General features: G+C 44.9%; 2 protein-coding genes across 2 annotated transcripts in view; one reads left to right on the top strand and one right to left on the bottom strand.

The window, feature by feature from the left end:
* Positions 1 to 300: 300 nt before the first annotated feature.
* On the bottom strand, positions 301 to 7,896 carry LOC143275523 (mitochondrial import inner membrane translocase subunit TIM14-like). Its single transcript, XM_076579696.1, has 6 exons — positions 7,757 to 7,896; positions 6,657 to 6,708; positions 5,947 to 6,023; positions 4,509 to 4,585; positions 2,535 to 2,605; positions 301 to 822 (listed from the first exon to the last, which is right to left on the bottom strand). Exons 1-6 carry the CDS (start codon positions 7,757 to 7,759, stop codon positions 746 to 748), a joined length of 357 nt encoding a protein of 118 aa, XP_076435811.1. The 5' UTR covers positions 7,760 to 7,896; the 3' UTR covers positions 301 to 745.
* Positions 7,897 to 8,581: 685 nt separating this feature from the next.
* The window catches only part of LOC143275476 (nondiscriminating glutamyl-tRNA synthetase EARS2, mitochondrial-like), a 34,585-nt gene continuing 16,453 nt past the window's right edge, over positions 8,582 to 26,713 (top strand). The window contains exons 1-7 of the mRNA XM_076579625.1: positions 8,582 to 8,812; positions 9,567 to 9,639; positions 11,531 to 11,568; positions 16,305 to 16,352; positions 20,033 to 20,203; positions 24,246 to 24,326; positions 26,302 to 26,394. Of these exons, the coding sequence (XP_076435740.1) occupies positions 8,582 to 8,812; positions 9,567 to 9,639; positions 11,531 to 11,568; positions 16,305 to 16,352; positions 20,033 to 20,203; positions 24,246 to 24,326; positions 26,302 to 26,394 (735 nt within the window). The remainder of the gene's footprint in view (positions 8,813 to 9,566; positions 9,640 to 11,530; positions 11,569 to 16,304; positions 16,353 to 20,032; positions 20,204 to 24,245; positions 24,327 to 26,301; positions 26,395 to 26,713) is intronic.

Genomic DNA, 26,713 nt, shown 5'->3' with positions numbered 1-26,713 from the left:
GATATAGATAAAGATATAAACCGAAAGAGACATACAACTATCCCTTTACACCATAGAAATATGCATACACTCTAGCAGCAGTAAACATCAACACACGTCTACTCAAGAACCAAAACATTTATCACACGCAACTTCTAAATGCACACAAAACATGCATACACACAAATGCAAGCACACGCACGCACATGCCTGCTATCTCTCTCTCTCTCTCTCTTGAAAAAAAATGATGTATTCTCAATATCCTTGTCTATCTCCTTTCCTCCCCTCCTTCTTCCCTCCCTCCCCCCCCTCTCTCTCTCTCTCAACAGTTTTTCCTTTCTCTCCTTCTTTGTATCTCTTCCTTCCTTTCCTTCTCTCTCTCCTTCACACACATGCATACTATGTTATTTTGTGGAGAATTGTGTATTTTCTATGCCATTTATTTGTTCTTGTTGTTGTTGCCATGTGATGTGTATGTATTTTTTTTTCCATACTTTTTCTCAGTCTTTTTGTATTTCCTAGATTAGTTTATACGTTTTCTTTACGAGGGTAGGATGAAAACAGGCTGATAAGTGCCTATTCCTTTTCCCTCAATAAAAAAGTTTCGATTTCAATTTCAATCTCTCTCTCTCTCTCACACACACACACACACACAAACACTCATATTTGCATAAAACACACACACACACACACATGCTTGCTGTATCTCTCTTTACAGCACACACACACACACACACACACAAGGAGGACTAACAAGCTGCAGTCATCAACTGGCGCCTGGCTTGATGTTATCCAGATAGTCTTTGGCTTCATTCACTTTGGCAGCGAGGTATGGTGAGCCACCTGAAGCAGAACAGAAAAGGAGAGCATGTGCACATAGTCTAAAGAAGCTTTTAAATTAACTCACTCAGTACGGCCAGTCCTCTCTTCTCCTCTACACAGACCCCTCGGATGTCCAGTGGGTGTCTGAATGACCCAACCTTTAGCTTCCGTCATAAGAATTGTGGTATTCTTTGTCAACATTCACCTCTTCAGTATAAGAGCCTTCCGATTGCAATATTTTGATGATGGTAATTGGGGTGAAACGCTGTTAACGTCGTCTCTTTCGCTGTTCGTATGGAGAGAGTTAAATCAAATATCAACATCTGGAAAAAAAGTGAAACTGTCTTAACTGTTGTATTCATAATCTTTATTCAAAATGATTTAATTACATAATTTTCATCTGAATAAAGGAGGAAAATTGTGTACAGCTTCAAGAAGCTTTCAAATAAAACAAAAATCAACATTTTGGAAAAAAACCAACTGAAACTGTTTACTTTTGTATATATATAATCTTTATGAAATAATAATTTCTATCTGATGAAAAGGAGAATAATTGTATGGTTCAGCAGCATGACACATTTTTGTATTTGTATTTCTTTTTATCAAAACAGATTTCTTTGTGTGGAATTCAGGCTGCTCTCCCCAGGGAGAGCGCGTTGCTACACTACAGCGCCACCCATTTTTTAAATATTTTTTCCTGCATGCAGTTTTATTTGTTTTTCCTATCGAAGTGGATTTTTCTACAGAATTTTGCCAGGAACAACCCTTTTGTTGCTGTGGGTTCTTTTACGTGCGCTAAGTGCATGCTGCACACGGGACCTCGGTTTATCGTCTCATCCGAATGACTAGCATCCAGACCACCACTCAAGGTCTAGTGGAGGGGGGAGAAAGTATCGGTGGCTGTGCCGTGATTCAAACCAGCGCGCTCAGATTCTCTCGCTTCCTAGGCGGACGCGTTACCTCTAGGCCATCACTCCACACTCTTGCAAAGACACACACAGTGACACACACATGTAGACAAAAACACACACGCATGCACAGACAAACCAAACCTGTCAGAGTGGCATGACACATTCTCTTGCAAAAGACACACACAGTGACACACACAGGCAGACACAGACACGCACACACAGACAAACCTGTCAGAGTGGCACGACACATTCTCTTGCAAAAGACACACACAGTGACACACACAGGCAGACACAGACACGCACACACACACACACACAGACAAACCTGTCAGAGTGGCACGACACATTCTCTTGCAAAAGACACACACAGTGACACACACAGGCAGACACAGACACGCACACACATGCACAGACAAACCTGTCAGAGTGGCACGACACATTCTCTTGCAAAAGACACACACAGTGACACACACAGGCAGACACAGACACGCACACACATGCACAGACAAACCTGTCAGAGTGGCACGACACATTCTCTTGCAAAAGACACACACAGTGACACACACAGGCAGACACACACACGCACACAGAGACTAACCTGTCAGAGTGGCACGACACATTCTCTTGCAAAAAGACACACGCAGTGACACACACAGGTAGACAAAAACACACACGCACACACAGACAAACCTGTCAGAGCGGCATGACACATTCTCTTGCAAAGACACAGACACAGACACGTACACAGATACAGTCACCACCCCACCCTCACCCCCCCAGACCCCACACTCCCCCCCCCACACACCCCGCTCCCCCACAAACCTCTGTCAGGATGGTTGAGCAGCATGACGCGTTTGTGGGCCTCCTTGATTCTGGCCTTGCTGGCAGAAGGGCTGCACATCACACACACACACACACACACACACACACACACACACACACACATGAATACATGTATAGTGACTTTGACCTCTTTTGTGTTGTGCTGTGTTAGGCTCAACACTCAGCTTATATCTAGATCGACATAAACTTGCAGGTGGGAAAAAAACAACAAAAACACACAAAACAAAACAAAAACAAACAACCTTACAACTGGACCAGCAACAAAGCAGCCATCAATGATATCTTCACAGCAAACGGGAAGTCATTTACAGTTGAATCTTTTTAGTGAAGGACTATGACAATAATGACCCAGACTAGAAGGCAAGCTTGCACTGGCTCTTAGCGCTGCAGCCTTGGGGGGGGGGGGGGGGGGGGGGGGGGGGGGCGCTAGTTGGCTTTTGGGGAACCATCCTAATGCTGACTGTCCGGGAGAGTGGGGACGTATGTTTATTGTAACTTGGGCAAGACACTCACTCTCCACTACAATCCAAAATTCTAGCCCAGAGAAGAAACGGAAAGCAGATAAACTCCTCTGCTGTTTATACTGGACACAGTCGGATAGCATGCACTGACTATCAAAACTGCACACGTGTACGTGTGTGGTGATGTGGTGTGTTGCATTGACTCATAGTGCACCACATCCTGTTGCAGTGCTCTCCGGTACTAGTACTCTGCTTGTGCAGGGTTTTATTGTGCTAAAATTTCCCCTGCATTACACTGTGTAGTATACAAAAATAATATTGTGCAGTATTACAAAATAATATTGTATTGCATTATGCTGTGTTATATTATAATGCACCGCTCTGTATCTGTGTATTATAGATTTGTATTGCATGGGCACTGAATGATTAAAAAAAAATATATATATATATCACATTGCACTGAATGTCAATGAAGGACTGATCAGTCACAAATCATATAGCTATAACCCCACCAACCCCAACCTCTCCTAAGGAACCCCCACCCCTACCCCAAAAACAAAACAAACAAACAAAAACAAACAAACTTACAACTGGACCAGCAACAAAGCAGCCATCAATGATATCTTCACAGCAAACGGGAAGTCATTTACAGTTGAATCTTTTTAGTGAAGGACTATGACAATAATGACCCAGACTAGAAAGCAAGCTTGCACTGGCTCTTAGCGCTGCAGCCTTGGGGGGGGGGGGGGGGGGGGGGGGGGGGGGCGCTAGTTGACCTTTGGGGAACCATCCTAGCGCCGGACTGTCCGAGAGAGTGGGGACGTACGTTTATTGTAACTTGGGCAAGACACTCACTCTCCACTACAATCCAAAATTTTAGCCCAGAGAAGAAACGGAAAGCAGATAAACTCCTCTGCTGTTTATACTGGACACAGTCGGACAGCATGCACTGACTATCAAAACTGCACACGTGTGTGGTGTGGTGGTGTGTTGCATTGACTCATAGTGCACCACATCCTGTTGCAGCGCTCTCCAGTACTAGTACTCTGCTTGTGCAGGGTTTTATTGTGCTAAAATTTCCCCTGCATTACACTGTGTAGTATACAAAAATAATATTGTGCAGTATTACAAAATAATATTGTATTGCATTATGCTGTGTTATATTATAATGCACCGCTCTGTATCTGTGTATTACAGATTTGTATTGCATGGGCACTGAATGATTAAAAAAAAAATATATATATATATATATATCACATTGCACTGAATGTCAATGAAGGACTGATCAGTCACAAATCATATAGCTATAACCCCACCAACCCCAACCTCTCCTAAGGAACCCCCACCCCTACCCCACATCCCCTCCAAACAGACAGAGAGAAAATAACACTCATTTATAGAATCTGTTTTCGCCAACAAGAAAAAGAAAGAAAGACAGAAAAAAGAAAGGAAAAACAACAACAACGGACACTGCTTTCACTGATTGACTCACCTAACACCCAAAATAAGGCCTGCCTCTCTTTTGTTCATCTTCCTCTCAAATCCTCCTTTGTAATACTTGCTGAAAGCCTGCAGCAGACAAACCACCAGTTCACAACATTTTACAGCAGAGAGAGAGAGAGAGAGAGAGAGAGACAGACAGACAGACAGACAGAGAGACAGACAGAGAGACAGAGACAGATGGAGAAACAGAAACAGACAGAGTGAGAGAGAGAGATAGATAGATAGATAGAGAGAGAGAGAGAGAGAGAGAGAGACAGAGACAGATAAGAGACGGATTGAGAAACAGAGACAGATAGAGAGAGACAGAGACACACACACAGACTGAGAGAGACACACACAGAGAGACAGAGAGAGAGTAAGATGGAAGAGAGATAGAAAGAGAGAGAAAGAGACAGACAGACAGAGACAGACAGAGAGAGAGAGGGAGCATAATGTTCAATCATGTAAAACACAAGCTGGTGCACATGTGAGTCAGTGGCAGCCCACCAACACAAAAGGAAACAACAACAACAACAAAAACACGGGGGAAAACAAGCTGAACGGTTGTGGTGACATCTAGTGGTAACGCTTCCGCCAAGGAACTGAGAGATACTGATCACACAGGACTGAACCTCTCACTCAGCAGTGCTTTCTCCTCCCCCTCCACTAGACTGACTGATTGATTGATGTGGATACTTCTATAGCGCCTATCCTCGGTCAGAGACCAAGCTCTAAGCGGCTTACATACACGGGGACATTTGCACCACAGGCTGCCTACCTGGGTAGAGCCGACTGACGGCTGCCACTGGGCGCTCATCATTCGTTTCCTGTGTCATTCAATCAGATTTCAGACGCACACACATACACACTCAGACAGACATGTAACATTTTACGTGTATGACCGTTTGTTTGTTTTTTTATTTACCCCGCCATGTAGGCAGCCATACTCAGTTTTCGGGGGGGTGCATGCTGGGTATATTCTTGTTTCCATAACCCACCGAACGCTGACATGGATTACAGGATCTTTAACGTGCGTATTTGATCTTCTGCGTGCGCATACACACGAAGGGGGTTCAGGCACTAGCAGGTCTGCACATATGCTGACCTGGGAGATCGGAAAAATCTCCACCCTTTACCCACCAGGTGCACCGAGATTCGAACCCAGGACCCTCAGATTGAAAGTCAGCGTTTGGTGGGTTATGGAAACAGGAACATACCCAGCATGCACATCCCCGAAAATGGAGTATGGCTGCCTACATGGCGGGGTAAAAACAGTTATACAAGTAAAAGCCCACTTGTATACATTATGTGAGTGAATGTGTGAGTTGCAGCCCATGAACGCAGAAGAAGAAGATGGAAGAGAAGTACTGCTTACAGTTACACACTCAATGAATTCTACGCCACATTGAATGTATGGTTCTGTTCCAAATGTGAAATGAAATACTTACGCCACTGGCAGATAGGGCGTCTAGCTGTTTCTTCAGTGTGTTTGTTGCAATTCTAGCATAGCCAATTCCTGAGCGGCCTGAAATGTAAAAACACCACCAACTGACCGGGTCAGAAGTAAACACACACAGGTGACAAAATTAAATCATTGTTTGTTCCTTTTAGTCTGAAGATAATAAAAACACAAAGTACCGTTTGTAAAAACTGACATAATGGCACCTTGAATTTGGAAGTATAAATGTGTACAGATATATATATATATATATATATGTGTGTGTGTGTGTGTGTGTGTGTGTGTGTGTGTGTGTGTATAGATACACACGCACACACACACACACACACACACGCACACATATATATATATATATATATATATATATATATATATGTGTGTGTGTGTGTGTGTGTGTGTGTGTGTGTGTGTTGTAGGCAGTGTGCATTTTCCAGTCTTTGGCTTTCTTACACACACACACATCTGTGGTGCAAAATAAGATAATAGATCTATTAGTGGTGTATTAGCATACTGGATTATGTGAATCTCTCTCTCTCTCTTTGTGTGTGTGTGTGTGTGTGTGTGTGTGTGTGTGTGTGTGTGTGACTATAATCAGACAAATTCATCAAATGTAATTTACTGAGCCAAAGCACCAGATGAGATATACCTTTACATGATTATAAATGATCAACAAGGGTTGAAATGGGTTTTCTTTTTTACCTGCAAATCCAACCACTGCCATTCCCAGGCCTGCCCAGATTAGCCCATAGGCCTGAGGAGAAGGAACACACAGTAATCAGTAATAATTTCATCATCAGTTATTATCATCCCTTAAACTAACAACAAAACCTGCACACGAATGTTCATGCAAACACACAATCATGCAAACACAAATATATATATATATAATCATATGTAATCGGGAAAAAAGTATGTATCTGTACACACCCACTCACTCATCCACCCACATACAGAGAAGCACACACACACACACACACACACACACACACACACAGAAGTGTGACAGACCATAAAAGAATAACAACAGACAATACATAAATGTGCAGTCCTTTTAAAATGAGTCCTGTAGAACTGAAAAAGTTACAACAGGAATTAAAGGGAAAAAACAACAACAACAAAAAACATGACTATTACATTTGCTTGTGATTATGAATATATCACAAATGGGAATATAATACATGTAGATGGAATATCATATGAATATTTATGTAACTGTTGATTAAAATTCCACTAATCCATCATGACAAACAAAACTTAAATCTGGTACAATACAAATCTGATGAAATATCAGAAAATATGAGAATGAGTGTCAGTGTCAGTGTGTGTGTGGGTGTGGGTGTGTGTACATGAGAGGCAGAGACACACACACACAAAGTGAGAGAGAGGGAGAAAGAGAGAGAGGGAGAGAGGAGAGGAGAGAGGGAGTCATTGTGTGTAAAATTGAAAATGCATGAAACAGTGACTTGCGGAAACTGAGAATGAGAGACTAAGAGAGAGAGACAGACAGAGAGAGAGAGAGACTGAGAGAGAGAGAGAGAGAGAGAGAGAGAGAGAGAGAGAGAGAGAGAGAGAGATAACAGACAGACAGACAGAGCACATCCAGTATTACTAATCCACAATAATGTGCCGCTTTCCATCAACTTGTTATGTCACATACAACATCCCCCGACCCAAAACTGTATCGATACCCGTTTTCATAACGTAACGGTTCATCACGAGCGCTTAGGACTCGAGTCACTTTTGTGAAAATAAAATTACACCGAGGAATATATTCTTAACAATTCGACATATCTACTCACCATTTTGGGCTTGTCTTCCCGCGATTCCGCGGGTGCGTCGAACCGCTCCAGCTTGTCTGATTTCAAACAAACACAACACAGACTCTCAAGGTGAAAAGATCGTTCTCGAAGTCTTGCCCACGTTTTTCTGCAGCAGACGAATGACGAAATATATCGGAGTGATTGCCCTTAACGTCACACATACAGACTACACTCCACGCTTAGATTTTACAACTCCACCTTTCCCGCCGCCCATTCCTTTACAAAAGAAATCTTTTCACCGTTTGAACCAGGAACAGGTCTTCTTTTGTTGTTGTCTTCGTTTGTGCTTTTTTCCTTCTAGTGAGCCATTCTTCGTTTTCAGGGATGTGCATGCGGGGTTCGTGTTTCCATAACCCATCAGTTCAGTCGTGTTTGATGGCCTGCACATAATCTTGACATTGAAGGTCAGAAAAATTGCCACCCTTAACCCACCACGCACAACTAGAATTCAAACTCTCAGATTGAAAGTGAGTGCTCAAACCACTAGGCTCTTGTATCCGTCCATCGGGAGCTGACTTTTTTTTTCTTTTCTTTTCCAAAATAATAGTGAACCAGGAACGGGTCTTCTTTTGTTCTTGTCTTAGCTTGTGCTTTTTTTTTTCTTCTAGTAAGCCATTCTTCGCTCTCATTAGGCCACGCATGCTGGTGTACTGTATCTAATTGAACGACGAACAGGAATTCACAGGCTTCAAACGTCTGATTCAAGTTCAAGACATACACATTTGCTGGGTTTGACCTTATGATATCGAAAGTATGAAGATCTGCAGGAAGTCAGAATTTTTGCGACAATCAAAAATGTGCAAGATGGCAGCGCCCTTGAGACTGTGCACTGTCTGCTTTCGATATTTGGACAAGTCTGTCGGAAGATTGCATACTTCAGCGCGGTTAGCCTCCAGCGATGGAGTCAGAGTTCGTTTTGCTCCGAGTCCCACGGGCTTTTTACATCTTGGTGGGCTCCGCACAGCTCTGTACAATTATTTGTTTGCCAAAGCTAAGGGAGGCACTTTCATCTTGAGGATTGAGGATACCGATCAGGTAGGATTGTGATTGTGATGATGTTGAGGCTCTTGGTGATGATATTCTTCTTTAGTTATATTGCACATATAGATACTAATATTTCACACTAATTTTACTAGTGTCTACGGGTTGTCCAAGCATCAGGCATCAGACAACACAGTCGCTGTGTTCGTTGTTTTTGTCTTTTCGCATGGCAGGTTGCTTCACATTTCATTTATCTATTAATTAAATAATTTATTTTCTTACCTATTTATTTTGTCCAGCAGTTCTTCGTTTATAAATATATAAACTCACAGGCCAGGTAATGGTGATGATGAGGACGGTGATTAGTGAAGCATACATCCATCAATCAGTTCACACTGCTAAAACATCAGTGTGAAGTTATTGTTAATTTTGCAGACTATGCCATATGACAAACTATTTATGTACATATATCTCTGTACATGCATGTGATTGTGACAAGCATGCACAGGTGTGTGTGTGTGCGTGTGTGTGTGTGTGTGTGTGTGTGTGTGTGTGTGTGAATCAGATTCGCATTAATTTTGTCATAAAACCAAATAGATAAAGGTTTATAGACACAACAATCAAAAGGAGAAAACCAACCAAATGGAGTATGTGTGTAAACATATGTATATATGTGCATGTGTGTGTGTGTGTGTGTGTGTGTGAATCATAACCATATTTGTCTTGAAGCAACAACACATAGGAGTTAGGACGAAACCAACACAACTCAGAATAAGATGTGTGTATGATGTGGTGTACTGTGCCACAGAGTCGCGTGGTACCAGGGGCTGTGGAAAAGCTGGAATCTATGCTGCAGTGGACAGGACTCATTCCTGATGAAGGTAGGAAGCATACCTGTTGTATAAATTTTCTTCTTCTTCTTCTTCTGCGTTCGTGGGCTGCAACTCCCACGTTCACTCGTATGCACACGAGTGGGCTTTTACGTGTATGACTGTTTTTACCCCGCCATGTAGGCAGCCATACTCCGTTTTTGGGGGTGTGCATGCTGGGTATGTTCTTGTTTCCACAACCCACCGAACGCTGACATGGATTACGAGATCTTTAACGTGCGTATTTGATTTTCTGCTTGCATATACACACGAAGGAGGTTCAGGCACTAGCAGGTCTGCACATATGTTGACCTGGGAGATCGTAAAAATCTCTACCCTTCACCCACCAGGCGCCGTCACCGTGATTCGAACCGGGGACCCTCAGATTGACAGTCCAACGCTTTAACCACTTGGCTATTGCGCCCGTCTGTATAAATTTACTCATCTGTTTATCTGTTTATTCTATTTTGATTAATTAATCGATTAATTAACCTTATTTTCTTTCACTGTATTCTCCATGCAAGGCCTAAGTGTGCTGACTTAACGCCGCTGGTCAGGCATCTGCTTTAGCAGATGTGGTGCAGCGAATATGGATTTGTCTGAATGCAGTGACGCCTCCTTGAGTAACTGGACTGAACCGTATTCGCATAGTATACTACAGGCTGACTCCATGCAGTTCTTTTAGTAAATCAGTTGCTCACATGATACTGTTAAGTGTTTACAAACCTACATATATGTGTTTGAATTATGTCGTCAATATCGGCGGATTCATCGGGAGCTGTTGTTTGAGGGACGTGGTGGCAGTCTCCACTCCGGGAGGGACGCTCACTCAGTCTGGCTCCGTGACTAAGCCATTATTGTCGTTAGTAGGGGGCTTAGTAGGTGGTGTCCGAAGTACGTAAAATCAGAACAGGCACCACTGAACACCACGAGAAGTGACTCAGCAGCAGTGCAGGGTCTCCTTTGGTGTGTGGCCTCCTGGCAACCTAACATCGATGCTTCCCTGTGGACTGCTGACGCAGGAACTGCGACGGATGAACCCGGGTGTGGCCGTGTATGGGGGAATCTAAATGAGCGGCATGGGAGTAATACCACTGAAATGGTGCAGATGATGGGGCAGCAAAAAAAAAATATATATATATATATGTGTGTGTGTTTGAATTACTTACTGCCCAGTTTGCTGCCCTCTTGCATGGAGGGCAGCAACGAAGAACCACCACTCTTGTCTGTTTTGGGGCCGGTCTCTGAGAGTTACCCCAGGTGTGTGTCAGGGTCTTGAGTTCCCTTTCAACATCTGTGTATCAGAATGCTAGAGCGCCACACATGTGCATAGATGAATGATAGAATAGATCTTTGCATCCATAGTACTGAGGAATGTAAAACTCACTCTCATTGTTTTAGAAAGCAGAATATAGATTTGTCGTCTGTAGTGAGTTGCGTGCAGTTTTATTTGTTTTTCCTATCGCAGTGGATTTTTCTACAGAATTTTGCCAGGAACAACCCTTTTGTTGCCGTGGGTTCTTTTACGTGTGCTAAGTGCATGCTGCACACGGGACCTCGGTTTATCGTCTCATCCGAATGACTGGTGTCCAGACCATCACTCCAGGTCTAGTGGAGGGGGAGAAAATATCAGCGGCTGAGCCATGATTCGAACCAGCGCGCTCAGATTCTCTCGCTTCCTAGGCGGATGCATTTCCTCAAGGCCATCACTCCACTATGTATACATGTATGTATGAATGTATGTATGTATGAATGCAATGGTATAATGATAGTTTAATTGTAAGCTCCAGTCTTTGGTGGTGTGGTGTTTTGGTGGTGATGTTCTTTTATTGTTGTTGCTGTTGTTATCACTTAATGAGTTAATCATGTTTATATTTCGTGGTAAATGTTAATGTGTCTTCAGGTCCATCTCAAGGTGGTAGCCGAGGTCCCTATAAACAGGTAGGCAGGATACATTGCTTCTACTTTTCTTTTCTTTAAAAAAAAAAAGGGAAAAGAAAAAAAAGGTATTGTAACTTTATTTTCAGCAACGTTGTTCTTCACCTTGCATGGTTGCCACCGAAAGCTAAAGAATCGTGTTGGAAAAATATACCTTGGGGAAAGATCATGTACATAGTACTGTCCTGTTCTACTTAATTTGTTTGAGTTCATTTTGTGCCATAACCTCTGTAGTACTCATATCACAGACTGAAGAAGAGTCACAGATGTTGGATTAGCTGGTGAGGTTAAGGCGATCTTCTTCTTCTTCTTCTTCCTCGTTCGCCTCCCATTAGATGAGCAGCCCGGTGTCCTCGATGAAGGCAGCTGTCTGTTGCAGCTCCTCAAGGGTTCCGCGCAGCTTGGCTTCCACTGCTGTCGGTGTTGGCCAGTACTTCCTCCTGGATGCTGCATGCGTCCTACAGTTTTGAAGGATGTGGTCGGTTGTCATTGGTCCCTCACCACAAGTGCACTCTCCATTCTGTCCAATGCCAAATTCTGTGTGCATGTGGTGGAGCAGGCGGTTGTGTCCAGTCCTCAGGCGGAAGATCTTGACCTGTTCCCGTCGTTCCAGCAAATGGTATCTGTCTTCTGGGTTATATTTGGGGTGCTGGAGGCGCCACTTTATTCCTTGATGTGCCTTTATGATTAAGGCGCTGACGACTGTGCCTTGTACGTTCAGCTTGCTTTATGGCTGTATGACATGGTTGTACCCTGTACCTCCTCACATAATTTGAACTTAATTCAAACAAACCTGGAAGATAAGTTGAAAACTTGAGCAACACTATCAGAGACATATTGTTACATATATAGATCATCATGGCCTGGCTTCGCTGACGAAGATCTAGGAAGGGCGTTGTCCACGTCTGATGCAGGCACGCTCATGGCTGACAAGGCCAATGCGGGAAAAGCAGAGTCGGCCGCAGCGGTTGCAAGGGAAAGTCTGGTCTGGGTTCGCGGCTGCAGCGTCGTGGTTCTTCCTCCTCCTGCGTTTGTCCTCAAGGCTGGCCCTGCGGTTGTTTTCGAAGGAGGAGACAGCTTGGTGGATGGTATATATGGATTGGTAGATATGCATAATGCTAAACAGTATGGTTCCAGTCTTTGCCTTGGAGCCATTACAGCACAGTTTATCTGTGGGGAGGAGCTGGCCAGGGAAGAGGAATCTTTATCGCTGGTGTATCACTGTGCTATTTAGCTTTATCTTAGGAGGAAGGTGGCAGAATGGTTAATATAAGACACTCATTTTGCCAATATAGAGTCCATGAGGGTCTTGGTTCAAACACCATTCTGACACTTTCTCCCAGGTTAGACTGGGAAATCTTCTTCTTCTTCTGCGTTCGTGGGCTTCAACTCCCACGTTCACTCGTATATACGCGAGTGGGCTTTTTACGTGTATGACCGTTTTTACCCCGCCATATAGGCAGCCATACTCCGCTTTCGGGGGTGTGCATGCTGGGTATGTTCTTGTTTTCATAACCCACCGAACTCTGACATGGATTACAGGATCTTTAATGTGCGTATTTGATCCACTGCTTGCGTATACACACGAAGGGGGTTCAGGCAGTGGCAGGTCTGCACATATGTTGACCTGGGAGATCGTAAAAATCTCCACCCTTTACCCACCAGGCGCCGTCACCGTGATTCGAACCCGGGACCCTCAGATTGAAAGTCCAGCGCTTTAACCACTCGGCTATTGCGCCCGTCAGGTGGATCCATCAAGGTTCGGGTAGATCTGACAAGGCCATACTGTCATAGTGGTACCCTGGTGTCAACCAGGCCAACAGATACAAACACCTGCAGTGTTGATTGGGAAATTTGAGCAGCAGCTCCCAAAGACACGTCCTTGGAGTGGCTGACTCATGACTGTGGTCCCAGTCTTCCTACTTGAGAGCCCACATAGGAAGCAAAAACTCTCCTCCGCAGCAGATTCCGAAGAGGCTGGGTCACCCTGAACGGAGGCTACCAGGCACACCAAGATCCCATCAGGACACTGGAGAGAAGACACCAGACTACCATCTACCGCCTTCGCACAGGACACTGCGGCCTCCGAGCACACCTGAAGAGGATTGGAGTGGCAGCCACATCCCTATGTGATTGCGGCCAGGCTGACCAGACCCCATCCCATATTCTCCAAGATTGCCCCCTGTATGAGAAGATGCGGCAGCAGTCCTGGCCTGGGGGTGCTGACCTCAACACCAAGCTCTGGGGGACGGCAGCCGATCATCACCGGACGTCCGAGTTTGTGGCATCCCTCGGACTTCAACCCTGACTGCGTAGCTGTCGAACGCAAAGAAGAAGAGAAGAAGAAGAGGAGATCCCACATAGTGCACACAGCTCTGGGTAGGACTAGGAGCTGGCCACGGGGCCGGAAAAAAAACAACCCCCTGCCACTAATGGGGATGGACCTTGCGTCCTCCCAGTCGTCAGTTTGCAACACGAACCACTTTGCCGTGGTGGCTGGTTCCTTCTTCTTCTTCTTCTTCTGCGTTCACTCATATGCACGCGTGTGGGCTTTTACGTGTATGACCGTTTTTACCCCGCCATGTAGGTAGCCATTCTCCGTTTTCAGGGGTGTGCATGCTGGGTATGTTCTTGTTTCCATAACCCACCGAACGCTGACATGGATTACAGGATCTTTAACGTGCGTATTTGATCTTCTGCTTGCATATACACACAAAGGGGGTTCAGGCACTAGCGGGTCTGCACATATGTTGACCACTTTAACCACTCGGCTATTGCTGGTTCCTTCGGGTGTTCTTTGTGCTGATAGCTACGCGAAGTAAATGTTACACTGTGTGTAGCAGTAGCTATGTGAAGCAAATGTTGCTCTGTGTGTTGCAATAGCTATGTGAAATAAAAGTTACACTGTGTGTTGGAGTAGTAGCTCTGTGAAGTAAATGTTACGCTGTGTGTTGCAGTAGCTATGTGAAGTAAATGTTACACTGTGTGTTGCAGTAGCTATGTGAAGTAAAAGTTACGCTGTGTGTTGCAGTAGCTATGTGAAGTAAATGTTACACTGTGTGTTGCAGTAGCTATGTGAAGTAAATGTTACGCTGTGTGTTGCAGTAGCTATGTGAAGTAAATGTTACACTGTGTGTTGCAGTAGCTATGTGAAGTAAATGTTACACTCTGTGTTGCAGTAGCTATGTGAAGCAAATGTTACACTGTGTGTTGCAGTAGCTATGTGAAGTAAATGTTACACTCTGTGTTGCAGTAGCTGTGTGAAGCAAATGTTACACTGTGTGTTGCAGTAGCTGTGTGAAGTAAATGTTACGCTGTGTGTTGCAGTAGCTATGTGAAGCAAATGTTACACTGTGTGTTGCAGTAGCTGTGTGAAGTAAATGTTACGCTGTGTGTTGCAGTAGCTGTGTGAAGTAAATGTTACACTGTGTGTTGCAGTAGCTGTGTGAAGCAAATGTTACACTGTGTGTTGCAGTAGCTATGTGAAGCAAATGTTACACTGTGTGTTGCAGTAGCTATGTGAAGCAAATGTTGCTCTGTGTGTTGCAGTAGCTATGTGAAGTAAATGTTACTCTATGTGTTGCAGTAGCTATGTGAAGTAAATGTTACTCTATGTTTTGCAGTAGTTATGTGAAGCAAATGTTACACTGTGTGTTGCAGTAGCTATGTGAAGCAAATGTTACACTGTGTGTTGCAGTAGCTATGTGAAGCAAATGTTACGCTGTGTGTTGCAATAGCTATGTGAAGTAAATGTTACTCTATGTGTTGCAGTAGCTATGTGAAGCAAATGTTACGCTGTGTGTTGCAATAGCTATGTGAAGTAAATGTTACGCTGTGTGTTGCAGTAGCTATGTGAAGTAAATGTTACTCTATGTGTTGCAGTAGCTATGTGAAGTAAAAGTTGCACTGTGTGTTGCAGTAGCTATGTGAAGCAAATGTTGCTCTGTGTGTTGCAGTAGCTATGTGAAGTAAAAGTTACACTGTGTGTTGGAGTAGTAGCTATGTGAAGTAAATGTTACGCTGTGTGTTGCAGTAGCTATGTGAAGTAAATGTTACACTGTGTGTTGCAGTAGCTATGTGAAGCAAATGTTACACTGTGTGTTGCAGTAGCTATGTGAAGCAAATGTTACGCTGTGTGTTGCAGTAGCTATGTGAAGTAAAAGTTACACTGTGTGTTGCAGTAGCTATGTGAAGTAAAAGTTGCACTGTGTGTTGCAATAGCTATGTGAAGCAAATGTTGCTCTGTGTGTTGCAATAGCTATGTGAAGTAAAAGTTACACTGTGTGTTTTAGTAGTAGCTGTGTGAAGTAAATGTTACGCTGTGTGTTGCAGTAGCTATGTGAAGTAAAATTTACACTGTGTGTTGCAGTAGCTGTGTGAAGTAAATGTTACTCTATGTTTTGCAGTAGCTATGTGAAGTAAATGTTACACTGTGTGTTGCAGTAGCTATGTGAAGTAAATGTTACACTGTGTGTTGCAGTAGCTATGTGAAGTAAATGTTACACTCTGTGTTGCAGTAGCTATGTGAAGTAAATGTTACACTGTGTGTTGCAGTAGCTATGTGAAGTAAATGTTACACTCTGTGTTGCAGTAGCTATGTAAAGCAAATGTTATGCTGTGTGTTGCAGTAGCTGTGTGAAGTAAATGTTACTCTATGTGTTGCAGTAGCTATGTGAAGCAAATGTTACACTGTGTGTTGCAGTAGCTATGTGAAGTAAATGTTACACTGTGTGTTGCAGTCAGAAAGGCTCGAGCTGTATCAAGAAAGTATCAAGACTCTTATTCAGGTACCCACATATTTATGTTTGTGTGTGGAGGTGTGGGTGTGGAGGTATACATGCATATGTGTGTGTTTTTGTGTATACATGTGTATGTGTGTGGGTGTATACATTATGTATGTATGTATGCATGTGTGTGTGTGTGTTTGCGTGTTGGTCATTTGAAGTATATTATTATGTACATTGCCACTTTTTGTTGTCTCTCATTCATCTGAGACGTTCATCCGTGTTGTTAATTACCACACACACACACATGCACGCACACACACGTTTGCCGATCTGTTTCTCATTCATCTGTGTTGTTAATTACCACACACACACGCACGCACGCACCGCACGCACGCATGCACACACTCTCGCATGCACACACTCTCGTGACCACACAGGCACATTAAATATTACATTTTTGTGACAGCATACCAGCTGTGTTAGTGCCTACTGATTTCAGACACCCTCATCCGGACGACAAAAACAGGGAAATACCACATTTGCGTGATTGCATACTAGCTGTGTTAGTGCGTAGTGATTACTGACGGCTGCAAGAGGGAAATATGACAGTATCATGCTAGCTGTGTGATTGTTAGCGCGTAGTGATTACTGACGGCTGCAAGAGGGAAATATGACAGTATCATGCTAGCTGTGTGATTGTTAGCGCGTAGTGATTACTGACGGCTGCAAGAGGGAAATATGACAGTAACATGCTAGCTGTGTGATTGTTAGCGCGTAGTGATTACTGACGGCCGCAAGAGGGAAATATGACAGTATCATGCTAGCTGTGTGATTGTTAGTGCGTAGTGATTACTGACGGCCGCAAGAGGGAAATATGACAGTATCATGCTAGCTGTGTGATTGTTAGCGCGTAGTGATTACTGACGGCTGCAAGAGGGAAATATGACAGTAACATGCTAGCTGTGTGATTGTTAGCGCGTAGTGATTACTGACGGCTGCAAGAGGGAAATATGACAGTAACATGCTAGCTGTGTGATTGTTAGCGCGTAGTGATTACTGACGGCCGCAAGAGGGAAATATGACAGTATCATGCTAGCTGTGTGATTGTTAGCGCGTAGTGATTTCTGACGGCTGCAAGAGGGAAATATGACAGTCACATGCTAGCTGTGTGATTGTTAGCGCGTAGTGATTACTGACGGCTGCAAGAGGGAAATATGACAGTAACATGCTACCTGTGTTACTGTTAGCGCGTAGTGATTACTGACGGCTGCAAGAGAGAAATATGACAGTAACATGCTAGCTGTGTTACTGTTAGCGCGTAGTGATTACTGACGGCTGCAAGAGGGAAATGTGACAGTAACATGCTAGCTGTGTCACTGTTAGCGCGTAGTGATTACTGACGGCTGCAAGAGGGAAATATGACAGTATCATGCTAGCTGTGTTACTGTTAGCGCGTAGTGATTACTGACGGCCGCAAGAGGGAAATATGACAGTAATATGCTAGCTGTGTTACTGTTAGCGCGTAGTGATTACTGACGGCCGCAAGAGGGAAATATGACAGTAATATGCTAGCTGTGTTACTGTTAGTGCGTAGTGATTACTGACGGCCGCAAGAGGGAAATATGACGTTATCATGCTAGCTGTGTGATTGTTAGTGCGTAGTGATTTCTGACAGCCAGAAGATGGAAATATGACAGTAACATGCTAGCTGTGTGATTGTTAGCGCGTAGTGATTACTGACGGCTGCAAGAGGGAAATATGACAGTAACATGCTAGCTGTGTGATTGTTAGCGCGTAGTGATTACTGACGGCCGCAAGAGGGAAATATGACAGTATCATGCTAGCTGTGCGACTGTTAGTGCGTAGTGATTACTGACGGCTGCAAGAGGGAAATATGACAGTATCATGCTAGCTGTGTGACTGTTAGTGCGTAGTGATTACTGACGGCTGCAAGAGGGAAATATGACAGTATCGTGCTAGCTGTGTTACTGTTAGTGTTTAGTGATTACTGACGGCTGCAAGAGGGAAATATGACAGTAACATGCTAGCTGTGTTACTGTTAGTGCGTAGTGATTACTGACGGCTGCAAGAGGGAAATATGACAGTAACATGCTAGCTGTGTGATTGTTAGCGCGTAGTGATTACTGACGGCTGCAAGAGGGAAATATGACAGTAACATGCTAGCTGTGTGATTGTTAGCGCGTAGTGATTACTGACGGCTGCAAGAGGGAAATATGACAGTAACATGGTAGCTGTGTCACTGTTAGTGTTTAGTGATTACTGACGGCTGCAAGAGGGAAATATGACAGTATCATGCTAGCTGTGTGATTGTTAGCGCGTAGTGATTACTGACGGCTGCAAGAGGGAAATATGACAGTATCATGCTAGCTGTGTCACTGTTAGTGTTTAGTGATTACTGACGGCTGCAAGAGGGAAATATGACAGTATCATGCTAGCTGTGTGATTGTTAGCGCGTAGTGATTACTGACGGCTGCAAGAGGGAAATATGACGTTATCATGCTGGCTGTGTGACTGTTAGCGCGTAGTGATTACTGACGGCTGCAAGAGGGAAATATGACAGTATCATGCTAGCTGTGTGACTGTTAGTGCGTAGTGATTACTGACGGCTGCAAGAGGGAAATATGACAGTAACATGCTAGCTGTGTGATTGTTAGCGCGTAGTGATTACTGACGGCTGCAAGAGGGAAATATGACAGTAACATGGTAGCTGTGTCACTGTTAGTGTTTAGTGATTACTGACGGCTGCAAGAGGGAAATATGACAGTATCATGCTAGCTGTGTGATTGTTAGCGCGTAGTGATTACTGACGGCTGCAAGAGGGAAATATGACAGTATCATGCTAGCTGTGTCACTGTTAGTGTTTAGTGATTACTGACGGCTGCAAGAGGGAAATATGACAGTATCATGCTAGCTGTGTTACTGTTAGTGTTTAGTGATTACTGACGGCTGCAAGAGGGAAATATGACAGTATCATGATAGCTGTGTTACTGTTAGTGCGTAGTGATTACTGACGGCTGCAAGAGGGAAATATGACAGTATCATGCTAGCTGTGTGATTGTTAGCGCGTAGTGATTACTGACGGCCGCAAGAGGGAAATATGACAGTATCATGCTAGCTGTGTGATTGTTAGCGCGTCGTGATTACTGACGGCTGCAAGAGGGAAATATGACAGTATCATGCTAGCTGTGTGACTGTTAGCGCGTAGTGATTACTGACGGCTGCAAGAGGGAAATATGACAGTATCATGCTAGCTGTGTGATTGTTAGCGCGTCGTGATTACTGACGGCTGCAAGAGGGAAATATGACAGTCACATGCTAGCTGTGTGATTGTTAGCGCGTAGTGATTACTGACGGCTGCAAGAGGGAAATATGACAGTAACATGCTAGCTGTGTGATTGTTAGCGCGTAGTGATTACTGACGGCCGCAAGAGGGAAATATGACAGTAACATGCTCGCTGTGTTACTGTTAGTGCGTAGTGATTACTGACGGCTGCAAGAGGGAAATATGACACAAGAGGGAAATATGACAGTAACATGCTAGCTGTGTTACTGTTAGTGCGTAGTGATTTCTGACAGCCAGAAGACGGAAATATGACATTTTCATTCCAGCGTGCTAGCTGTGTTCGTAATAGTACCTAGTGATATGATGGAGTCTCCTGTCGGTCCGACGGATGAGTAGGCAGGCATGTGATTACCAAACACCTCATCCTGACGGGCAGAACGGCAGCGCCTACCACTGCTTCTGCTCCCCGACCCGCCTGGACCTTCTGAGGAGAGACGCCATCCAGCGCGGAGAGACCCCTCGCTACGACAACCGCTGCCGTCACCTTGACCCCGGAGAGGTGAAGGACAAGCTGGCAGGCAAAGTGCCCTACGTTGTTCGCTTGAAGGTAAGAGGGGTGTAGACTGGGTGGTTGGTTGGTTGGTTGGTTGGCTGGTTTCTTGACTGTTTGTTCTCTTGATTGAGATTTTGGATGAAAATCCAACCCCCTCCCCAACACACCATTGCCTTAAATCTAAACACTCCTTTTTTCTGTTCTTCTCTTCTCAGTGTGCATTTGTTCACTCACTCCGGACGAATAGTTTTCTCCCTTGCTTTCCCCCTGCAGACGACCCATTTGTAAGGGTTAGGAAAAAAAATCACAAAAAATACAAAACACAAAGTAACTGAATGAAACTCCCTGTACTTGACAGCTACAGCCAACGACACAGTGTGTGACTGATGTGTATGTGTACAGCTACAGCCAACGACACAGTGTGTGACTGTTGTGTGTGTGTACAGCTACAGCCAATGACACAGTGTGTGACTGATGTGTATGTACAGCTATAGCCAACGACACAGTGTGTGACTGTTGTGTGTGTGTACAGCTACAGCCAACGACACAGTGTGTGACTGATGTGTGTGTGTACAGCTACAGCCAACGACACAGTGTGTGACTGATGTGTATGTGTACAGCTACAGCCAACGACACAGTGTGTGACTGATGTAGCCAACGACACAGTGTGTGACTGATGTGTGTATGTACAGCTACAGCCAACGACACAGTGTGTGACTGATGTGTGTGTGTACAGCTACAGCCAACGACACAGTGTGTGACTGTTGTGTGTGTGTACAGCTACAGCCAACGACACAGTGTGTGACTGATGTAGCCAACGACACAGTGTGTGACTGTTGTGTGTGTACAGCTACAGCCAACAACACAGTGTGTGACTGATGTGTGTGTACAGCTACAGCCAACGACACAGTGTGTGACTGTTGTGTGTGTACAGCTACAGCCAACGACAGTGTGTGACTGATGTGTGTGTTCAGCTACAGCCAACGACACAGTGTGTGACTGTTGTGTATGTACAGCTATAGCCAACGACACAGTGTGTGACTGATGTGTGTGTACAGCTACAGCCAACGACACAGTGTGTGACTGATGTGTGTGTGTGTACAGCTACAGCCAACGACACAGTGTGTGACTGATGTGTGTGTACAGCTACAGCCAACGACACAGTGTGTGACTGATGTGTGTGTGTACAGCTACAGCCAACAAACACAGTGTGTGACTAATGTGTGTGTGTACAGCTACAGCCAACGACAATGTGTGACTGATGTGTGTGTGTGTACAGCTATAGCCAACGACACAGTGTGTGACTGATGTGTGTGTGTGTACAGCTACAGCTAACGACACAGTGTGTGACTGATGTGTGTGTGTGTACAGCTACAGCCAACGACACAGTGTATGACTGATGTGTGTGTACAGCTACAGCCAACGACACAGTGTATGACTGATGTGTGTGTGTACAGCTACAGCCAACGACACAGTGTATGACTGATGTGTGTGTGTACAGCTACAGCCAGCGACACAGTGTGTGACTAATGTGTGTGTGTACAGCTACAGCCAACGACACAGTGTGTGACTGATGTGTGTGTGTGTACAGCTACAGCCAACGACACAGTGTGTGACTGATGTGTGTGTGTGTACAGCTACAGCCAACGACACAGTGTGTGACTGATGTGTGTGTGTACAGCTGCAGCCAACGACACAGTGTGTGACTGATGTGTGTGTGTGTACAGTTACAGCCAACGACACAGTGTGTGACTGTTGTGTGTGTACAGCTATAGCCAACGACACAGTGTGTGACTGATGTGTGTGTGTGTACAGCTACAGCTAACGACACAGTGTGTGACTGATGTGTGTGTGTACAGCTACAGCCAACGACACAGTGTATGACTGATGTGTGTGTGTACAGCTACAGCCAACGACACAGTGTGTGACTGTTGTGTGTGTACAGCTACAGCCAACGACACAGTGTGTGACTGTTGTGTGTGTGTGTACAGCTACAGCCAACGACAGTGTGCGACTGATGTGTGTGTGTACAGCTACAGCCAACGACACAGTGTGTGACTGTTGTGTGTGTACAGCTACAGCCAACGACACAGTGTATGACTGATGTGTATGTACAGCTACAGCCAACGACACAGTTTGTGACTGTTGTGTGTGTACAGCTACAGCCAGCGACACAGTGTGTGACTGTTGTGTGTGTGTGTACAGCTACAGCCAATGACACAGTGTGTGACTGATGTGTGTGTACAGCTATGACTGTTGTGTGTGTGTGTACAGCTACAGCCAACGACACAGTGTGTGACTGATGTGTGTGTGTACAGCTATAGCCAACGACACAGTGTGTGACTGATGTGTGTGTACAGCTACAGCCAACGACACAGTGTGTGACTGATGTGTGTGTACAGCTATGACTGTTGTGTGTGTGTGTACAGCTACAGCCAACGACAGAGTGTGTGACTGATGTGTGTGTACAGCTACAGCCAACGACACAGTGTGTGACTATTGTCTGTGTACAGCTACAGCCAACGACAGAGTGTGACTGATGTGTGTGTACAGCTACAGCCAACGACAGAGTGTGTGACTGTTGTGTGTGTACAGCTACAGCCAACGACACAGTGTGTGACTGATGTGTGTGTGTACAGCTACAGCCAACGACACAGTGTATGACTGATGTGTGTGTGTACAGCTACAGCCAACGACACAGTGTGTGACTGTTGTGTGTGTACAGCTACAGCCAACGACACAGTGTGTGACTGTTATGTGTGTGTCTACGGCTACAGCCAACGACACAGTGTGTGACTGTTGTGTGTGTACAGCTATGACTGTTGTGTGTGTGTGTGTACAGCTACAGCCAACGACACAGTGTGTGACTGATGTGTGTGTGTGCAGCTATAGCCAACGACACAGTGTGTGACTGATGTGTGTGTGTGTACAGCTATAGCCAACGACACAGTGTTTGACTGATGTGTGTGTGTGTACAGCTACAGCCAACGACACAGTGTGTGACTGATGTGTGTGTACAGCTACAGCCAACGACACAGTGTGTGACTGATGTGTGTGTGTACAGCTACAGCCAACGACACAGTGTGTGACTGATGTGTGTGTACAGCTACAGCCAACGACACAGTGTGTGACTGATGTGTGTGTGTGTGTACAGCTATAGCCAACGACACAGTGTGTGACTGATGTGTGTGTACAGCTACAGCCAACGACAGAGTGTGTGACTGTTGTGTGTGTACAGCTACAGCCAACAACACAGTGTGTGACTGATGTGTGTGTGTACAGCTACAGCCAACGACACAGTGTGTGACTGTTGTGTGTGTACAGCTACAGCCAACAACACAGTGTGTGACTGATGTGTGTGTACAGCTACAGCCAACGACACAGTGTGTGACTGTTGTGTGTGTACAGCTACAGCCAACGGCACAGTGTGTGACTGTTGTGTGTGTACAGCTACAGCCAACGACAGTGTGTGACTGATGTGTGTGTACAGCTACAGCCAACGACACAGTGTGTGACTGATGTGTGTGTGTACAGCTACAGCCAACGACACAGTGTGTGACTGATGTGTATGTACAGCTACAGCCAACGACACAGTGTGTGACTGATGTGTGTGTACAGCTACAGCCAACGACACAGTGTGTGACTGATTTGTGTGTGTACAGCTACAGCCAACGACACAGTGTGTGACTGATGTGTGTGTGTGTACAGCTATAGCCAACGACACAGTGTGTGACTGATGCGTGTGTACAGCTACAGCCAACGACACAGTGTGTGACTGATGTGTGTGTTCAGCTACAGCCAACGACACAGTGTGTGACTGTTGTGTATGTACAGCTATAGCCAACGACACAGTGTGTGACTGATGTGTATGTACAGCTACAGCCAACGACACAGTGTGTGACTGATGTGTGTGTGTACAGCTACAGCCAACGACACAGTGTGTGACTGATGTGTGTGTGTACAGCTACAGCCAACGACACAGTGTGTGACTGATGTGTGTGTGTGTACAGCTACAGCCAACGACACAGTGTGTGACTGTTGTGTGTGTACAGCTACAGCCAACGACACAGTGTGTGACTGATGTGTGTGTGTACAGCTACAGCCAACGACAGAGCCGTGGGAAGACATGATCAAAGGACCAGTGTCACACAACGTGGCTGAGATAGAGGGTGACCCTGTAAGTAAACACTTTTTATTTATTTGTCTATTCATTTATTTATTTATGTTGATCCTTTATCACTTCCATCAGTGGCGTCACTCCCATGACGCTCATTCCAAGTCCCCCATACACAGCCACGCCCGGGTTTGTCTGTCGCAGCCTCAGCTTCAGCGGTCCACAGGGAACCGTTGATGTTAGATCGCCCGGGATGCCACACACCAGAGGAGACCCTGCACTGCTGCTGAGTCACTTCTGTGGGGTTCAGTAGTGCCTGTTCTGATTTGATGTACTGAGGACACCACGTGCTGAGTCCCTTACTGATGATGATAATAATGGCTTCGTTCATGCAGCCTGAGTGAGTGAGCATCACTCACTCATCACTCACTCAGGCCCATAACTACAGAGTAGTCGTTGGGGGAAACCTGAGGACCGCAGACGCAACCTCCCTTCTCCATCTGTCTCTGTCAGCAGCCGCCGGCAGCAGCTCACGTGTATGGAGTCCGGTCCATTGTTTGATGTTCTCATGCCGGTTCTTCCTCTGTCTTCCTCTTCTTCTCCCGCCCTCGATGGTGCCTTGCATGATTGTTTTGGACAGACTGGTGTGTCGAGTGTTGTGCCCAAACCATATCAGCTTGCGTCTCTTCACAGTTGAAAGGAGAGGTTCCTGAGGTCCAGCAAGGTTCTTAATTCTGCTCCGTACATATTCGTTGGTCTTGTGCTCAATCCAGGAAATTTGAAGGAACTTCCTCAAGCATTTGTTCTCGAAAGCCTGGATCTTCTTTTCAGTTTCAGCTGTCAGTGTCCATGCCTCGCAACCATACAGTACAATGGAGACGACCAGGGCTTTGTAGAGTTTGAATTTTGTGGAGAATCGGATGTTACTTTTCCACACTCTGTTCAGTTTGGTCATGGCTGCGGTGGCTGTGCCAATACGAATTCTTATTTCTGCTTTGCTGCTTCCATCCTTTGTCAGGGTTGCTCCTGGATATTTGAAGTTTCCAAAATCTTCCAGTTGTTCTCCGTTCATGAAAATAGTGGCATGGGCCATGTTCACGCTGTTTACCATGGTTTTGGATTTCTCTGTGCTGACCTCCATTCCGTAAGCACCCGCTCTATCAACAAGTCTGTTGGTAAGTTCCTGCAGTTCTTTGTTCGAACGAACGAAGAATGAACGAAGGAAGAACTGAGCATAACACTGTTGTGATTAAAAAGAAAGACAAAATACAAATACAAAATAAAAGGCCGTGACACTTTTCATTAACCTTCAACAACTTTTTTGACTCTTGTGTTCACTTGTGGCTTTGGAGGGGCTTTTTTGTGGTTGTCTCTTTATACCTCACTGTTCAGGTAACTGCACTCCATGTTCAGGGGATAGAATGTGGGTTCTGTGTGAGTATATTTCGCCATGTCCCTCCGACAAATTGATAAAAGGACACAGTTCTTTCAGAGCATCTAAAAATTGTTTGTTGTTGTAAGTTACTGGACTTTTTTTTTTCACTTTGTGTTTTCCACATATTTGTGAAGACTTCACTTTTTGCTTTATAGATACTGATGAAGATTTTAATTAATATTTTCTTGATGCTGGTGATGATTTAATAATAATAATAATAATAGTAATGATAATAATAAATAATAATAATAATGGTATTTATATATCGCTGAATTGTGCATAGACAAATCAAAGCACTTTCGCTACCAGTCATTCACACGCACGCATAACTCTAAAACTGGAGAAACTGAAGACAAGGAAGAGGCAGGGAAGGGAGGCTATTTTGGGAAGAGGTGGGTTTTAAGGCCAGACTTGAAGGAGGAGCTGAGTGTGGAGACTTGACGAAGCGAAAGAGGAAGTTCATTCCAGTCGCAAGGTCCAGAGACTTCACTTGATACTCTTCAGATACTGATGATGACGTCACCTGTTATGCTGCAGGTACTGATGATGACGTCACCTGTTATGCTGCAGGTACTGATGATGACGTCACCTGTTATGCTGCAGGTACTGATGAAGACGGACGGCTTTCCCACCTACCATCTGGCCAACGTGGTGGACGACCATTACATGGGCGTGTCCCACGTCCTGCGCGGTGATGTGAGTTCAGAAGGGCTGGGGGTGGCAGAAAGGTTAGCTCACTCCGGACGAATAGTTTTCTCCCTTGCTATCCCCATGCAGAGGACCTATTTGTTATGGTTAGGAAAAAAAAAAAATCACCAAAAATACAAAACACAAAGTAATTGAATGAAACTCCCTGTACTTGATCCACTGACCCCTCCTCTAACATCGTGTGTATGCCCACCCCCCTCCCTCTCTTCACAGCCCTAGCTGAGTCACTGTCAGTACCTTCTTGCTGGTAGCTTTCTTCACTGCAGATACTTTATTCAAGGATAGTATATAACAAGGTACGAACATA

This window comes from Babylonia areolata, chromosome 30, assembly GCF_041734735.1.
Source record: "Babylonia areolata isolate BAREFJ2019XMU chromosome 30, ASM4173473v1, whole genome shotgun sequence".
Taxonomy (NCBI): Eukaryota; Metazoa; Mollusca; class Gastropoda; order Neogastropoda; family Buccinidae; genus Babylonia; species Babylonia areolata.
This window is presented reverse-complemented; position numbering and strand designations above follow the sequence as displayed.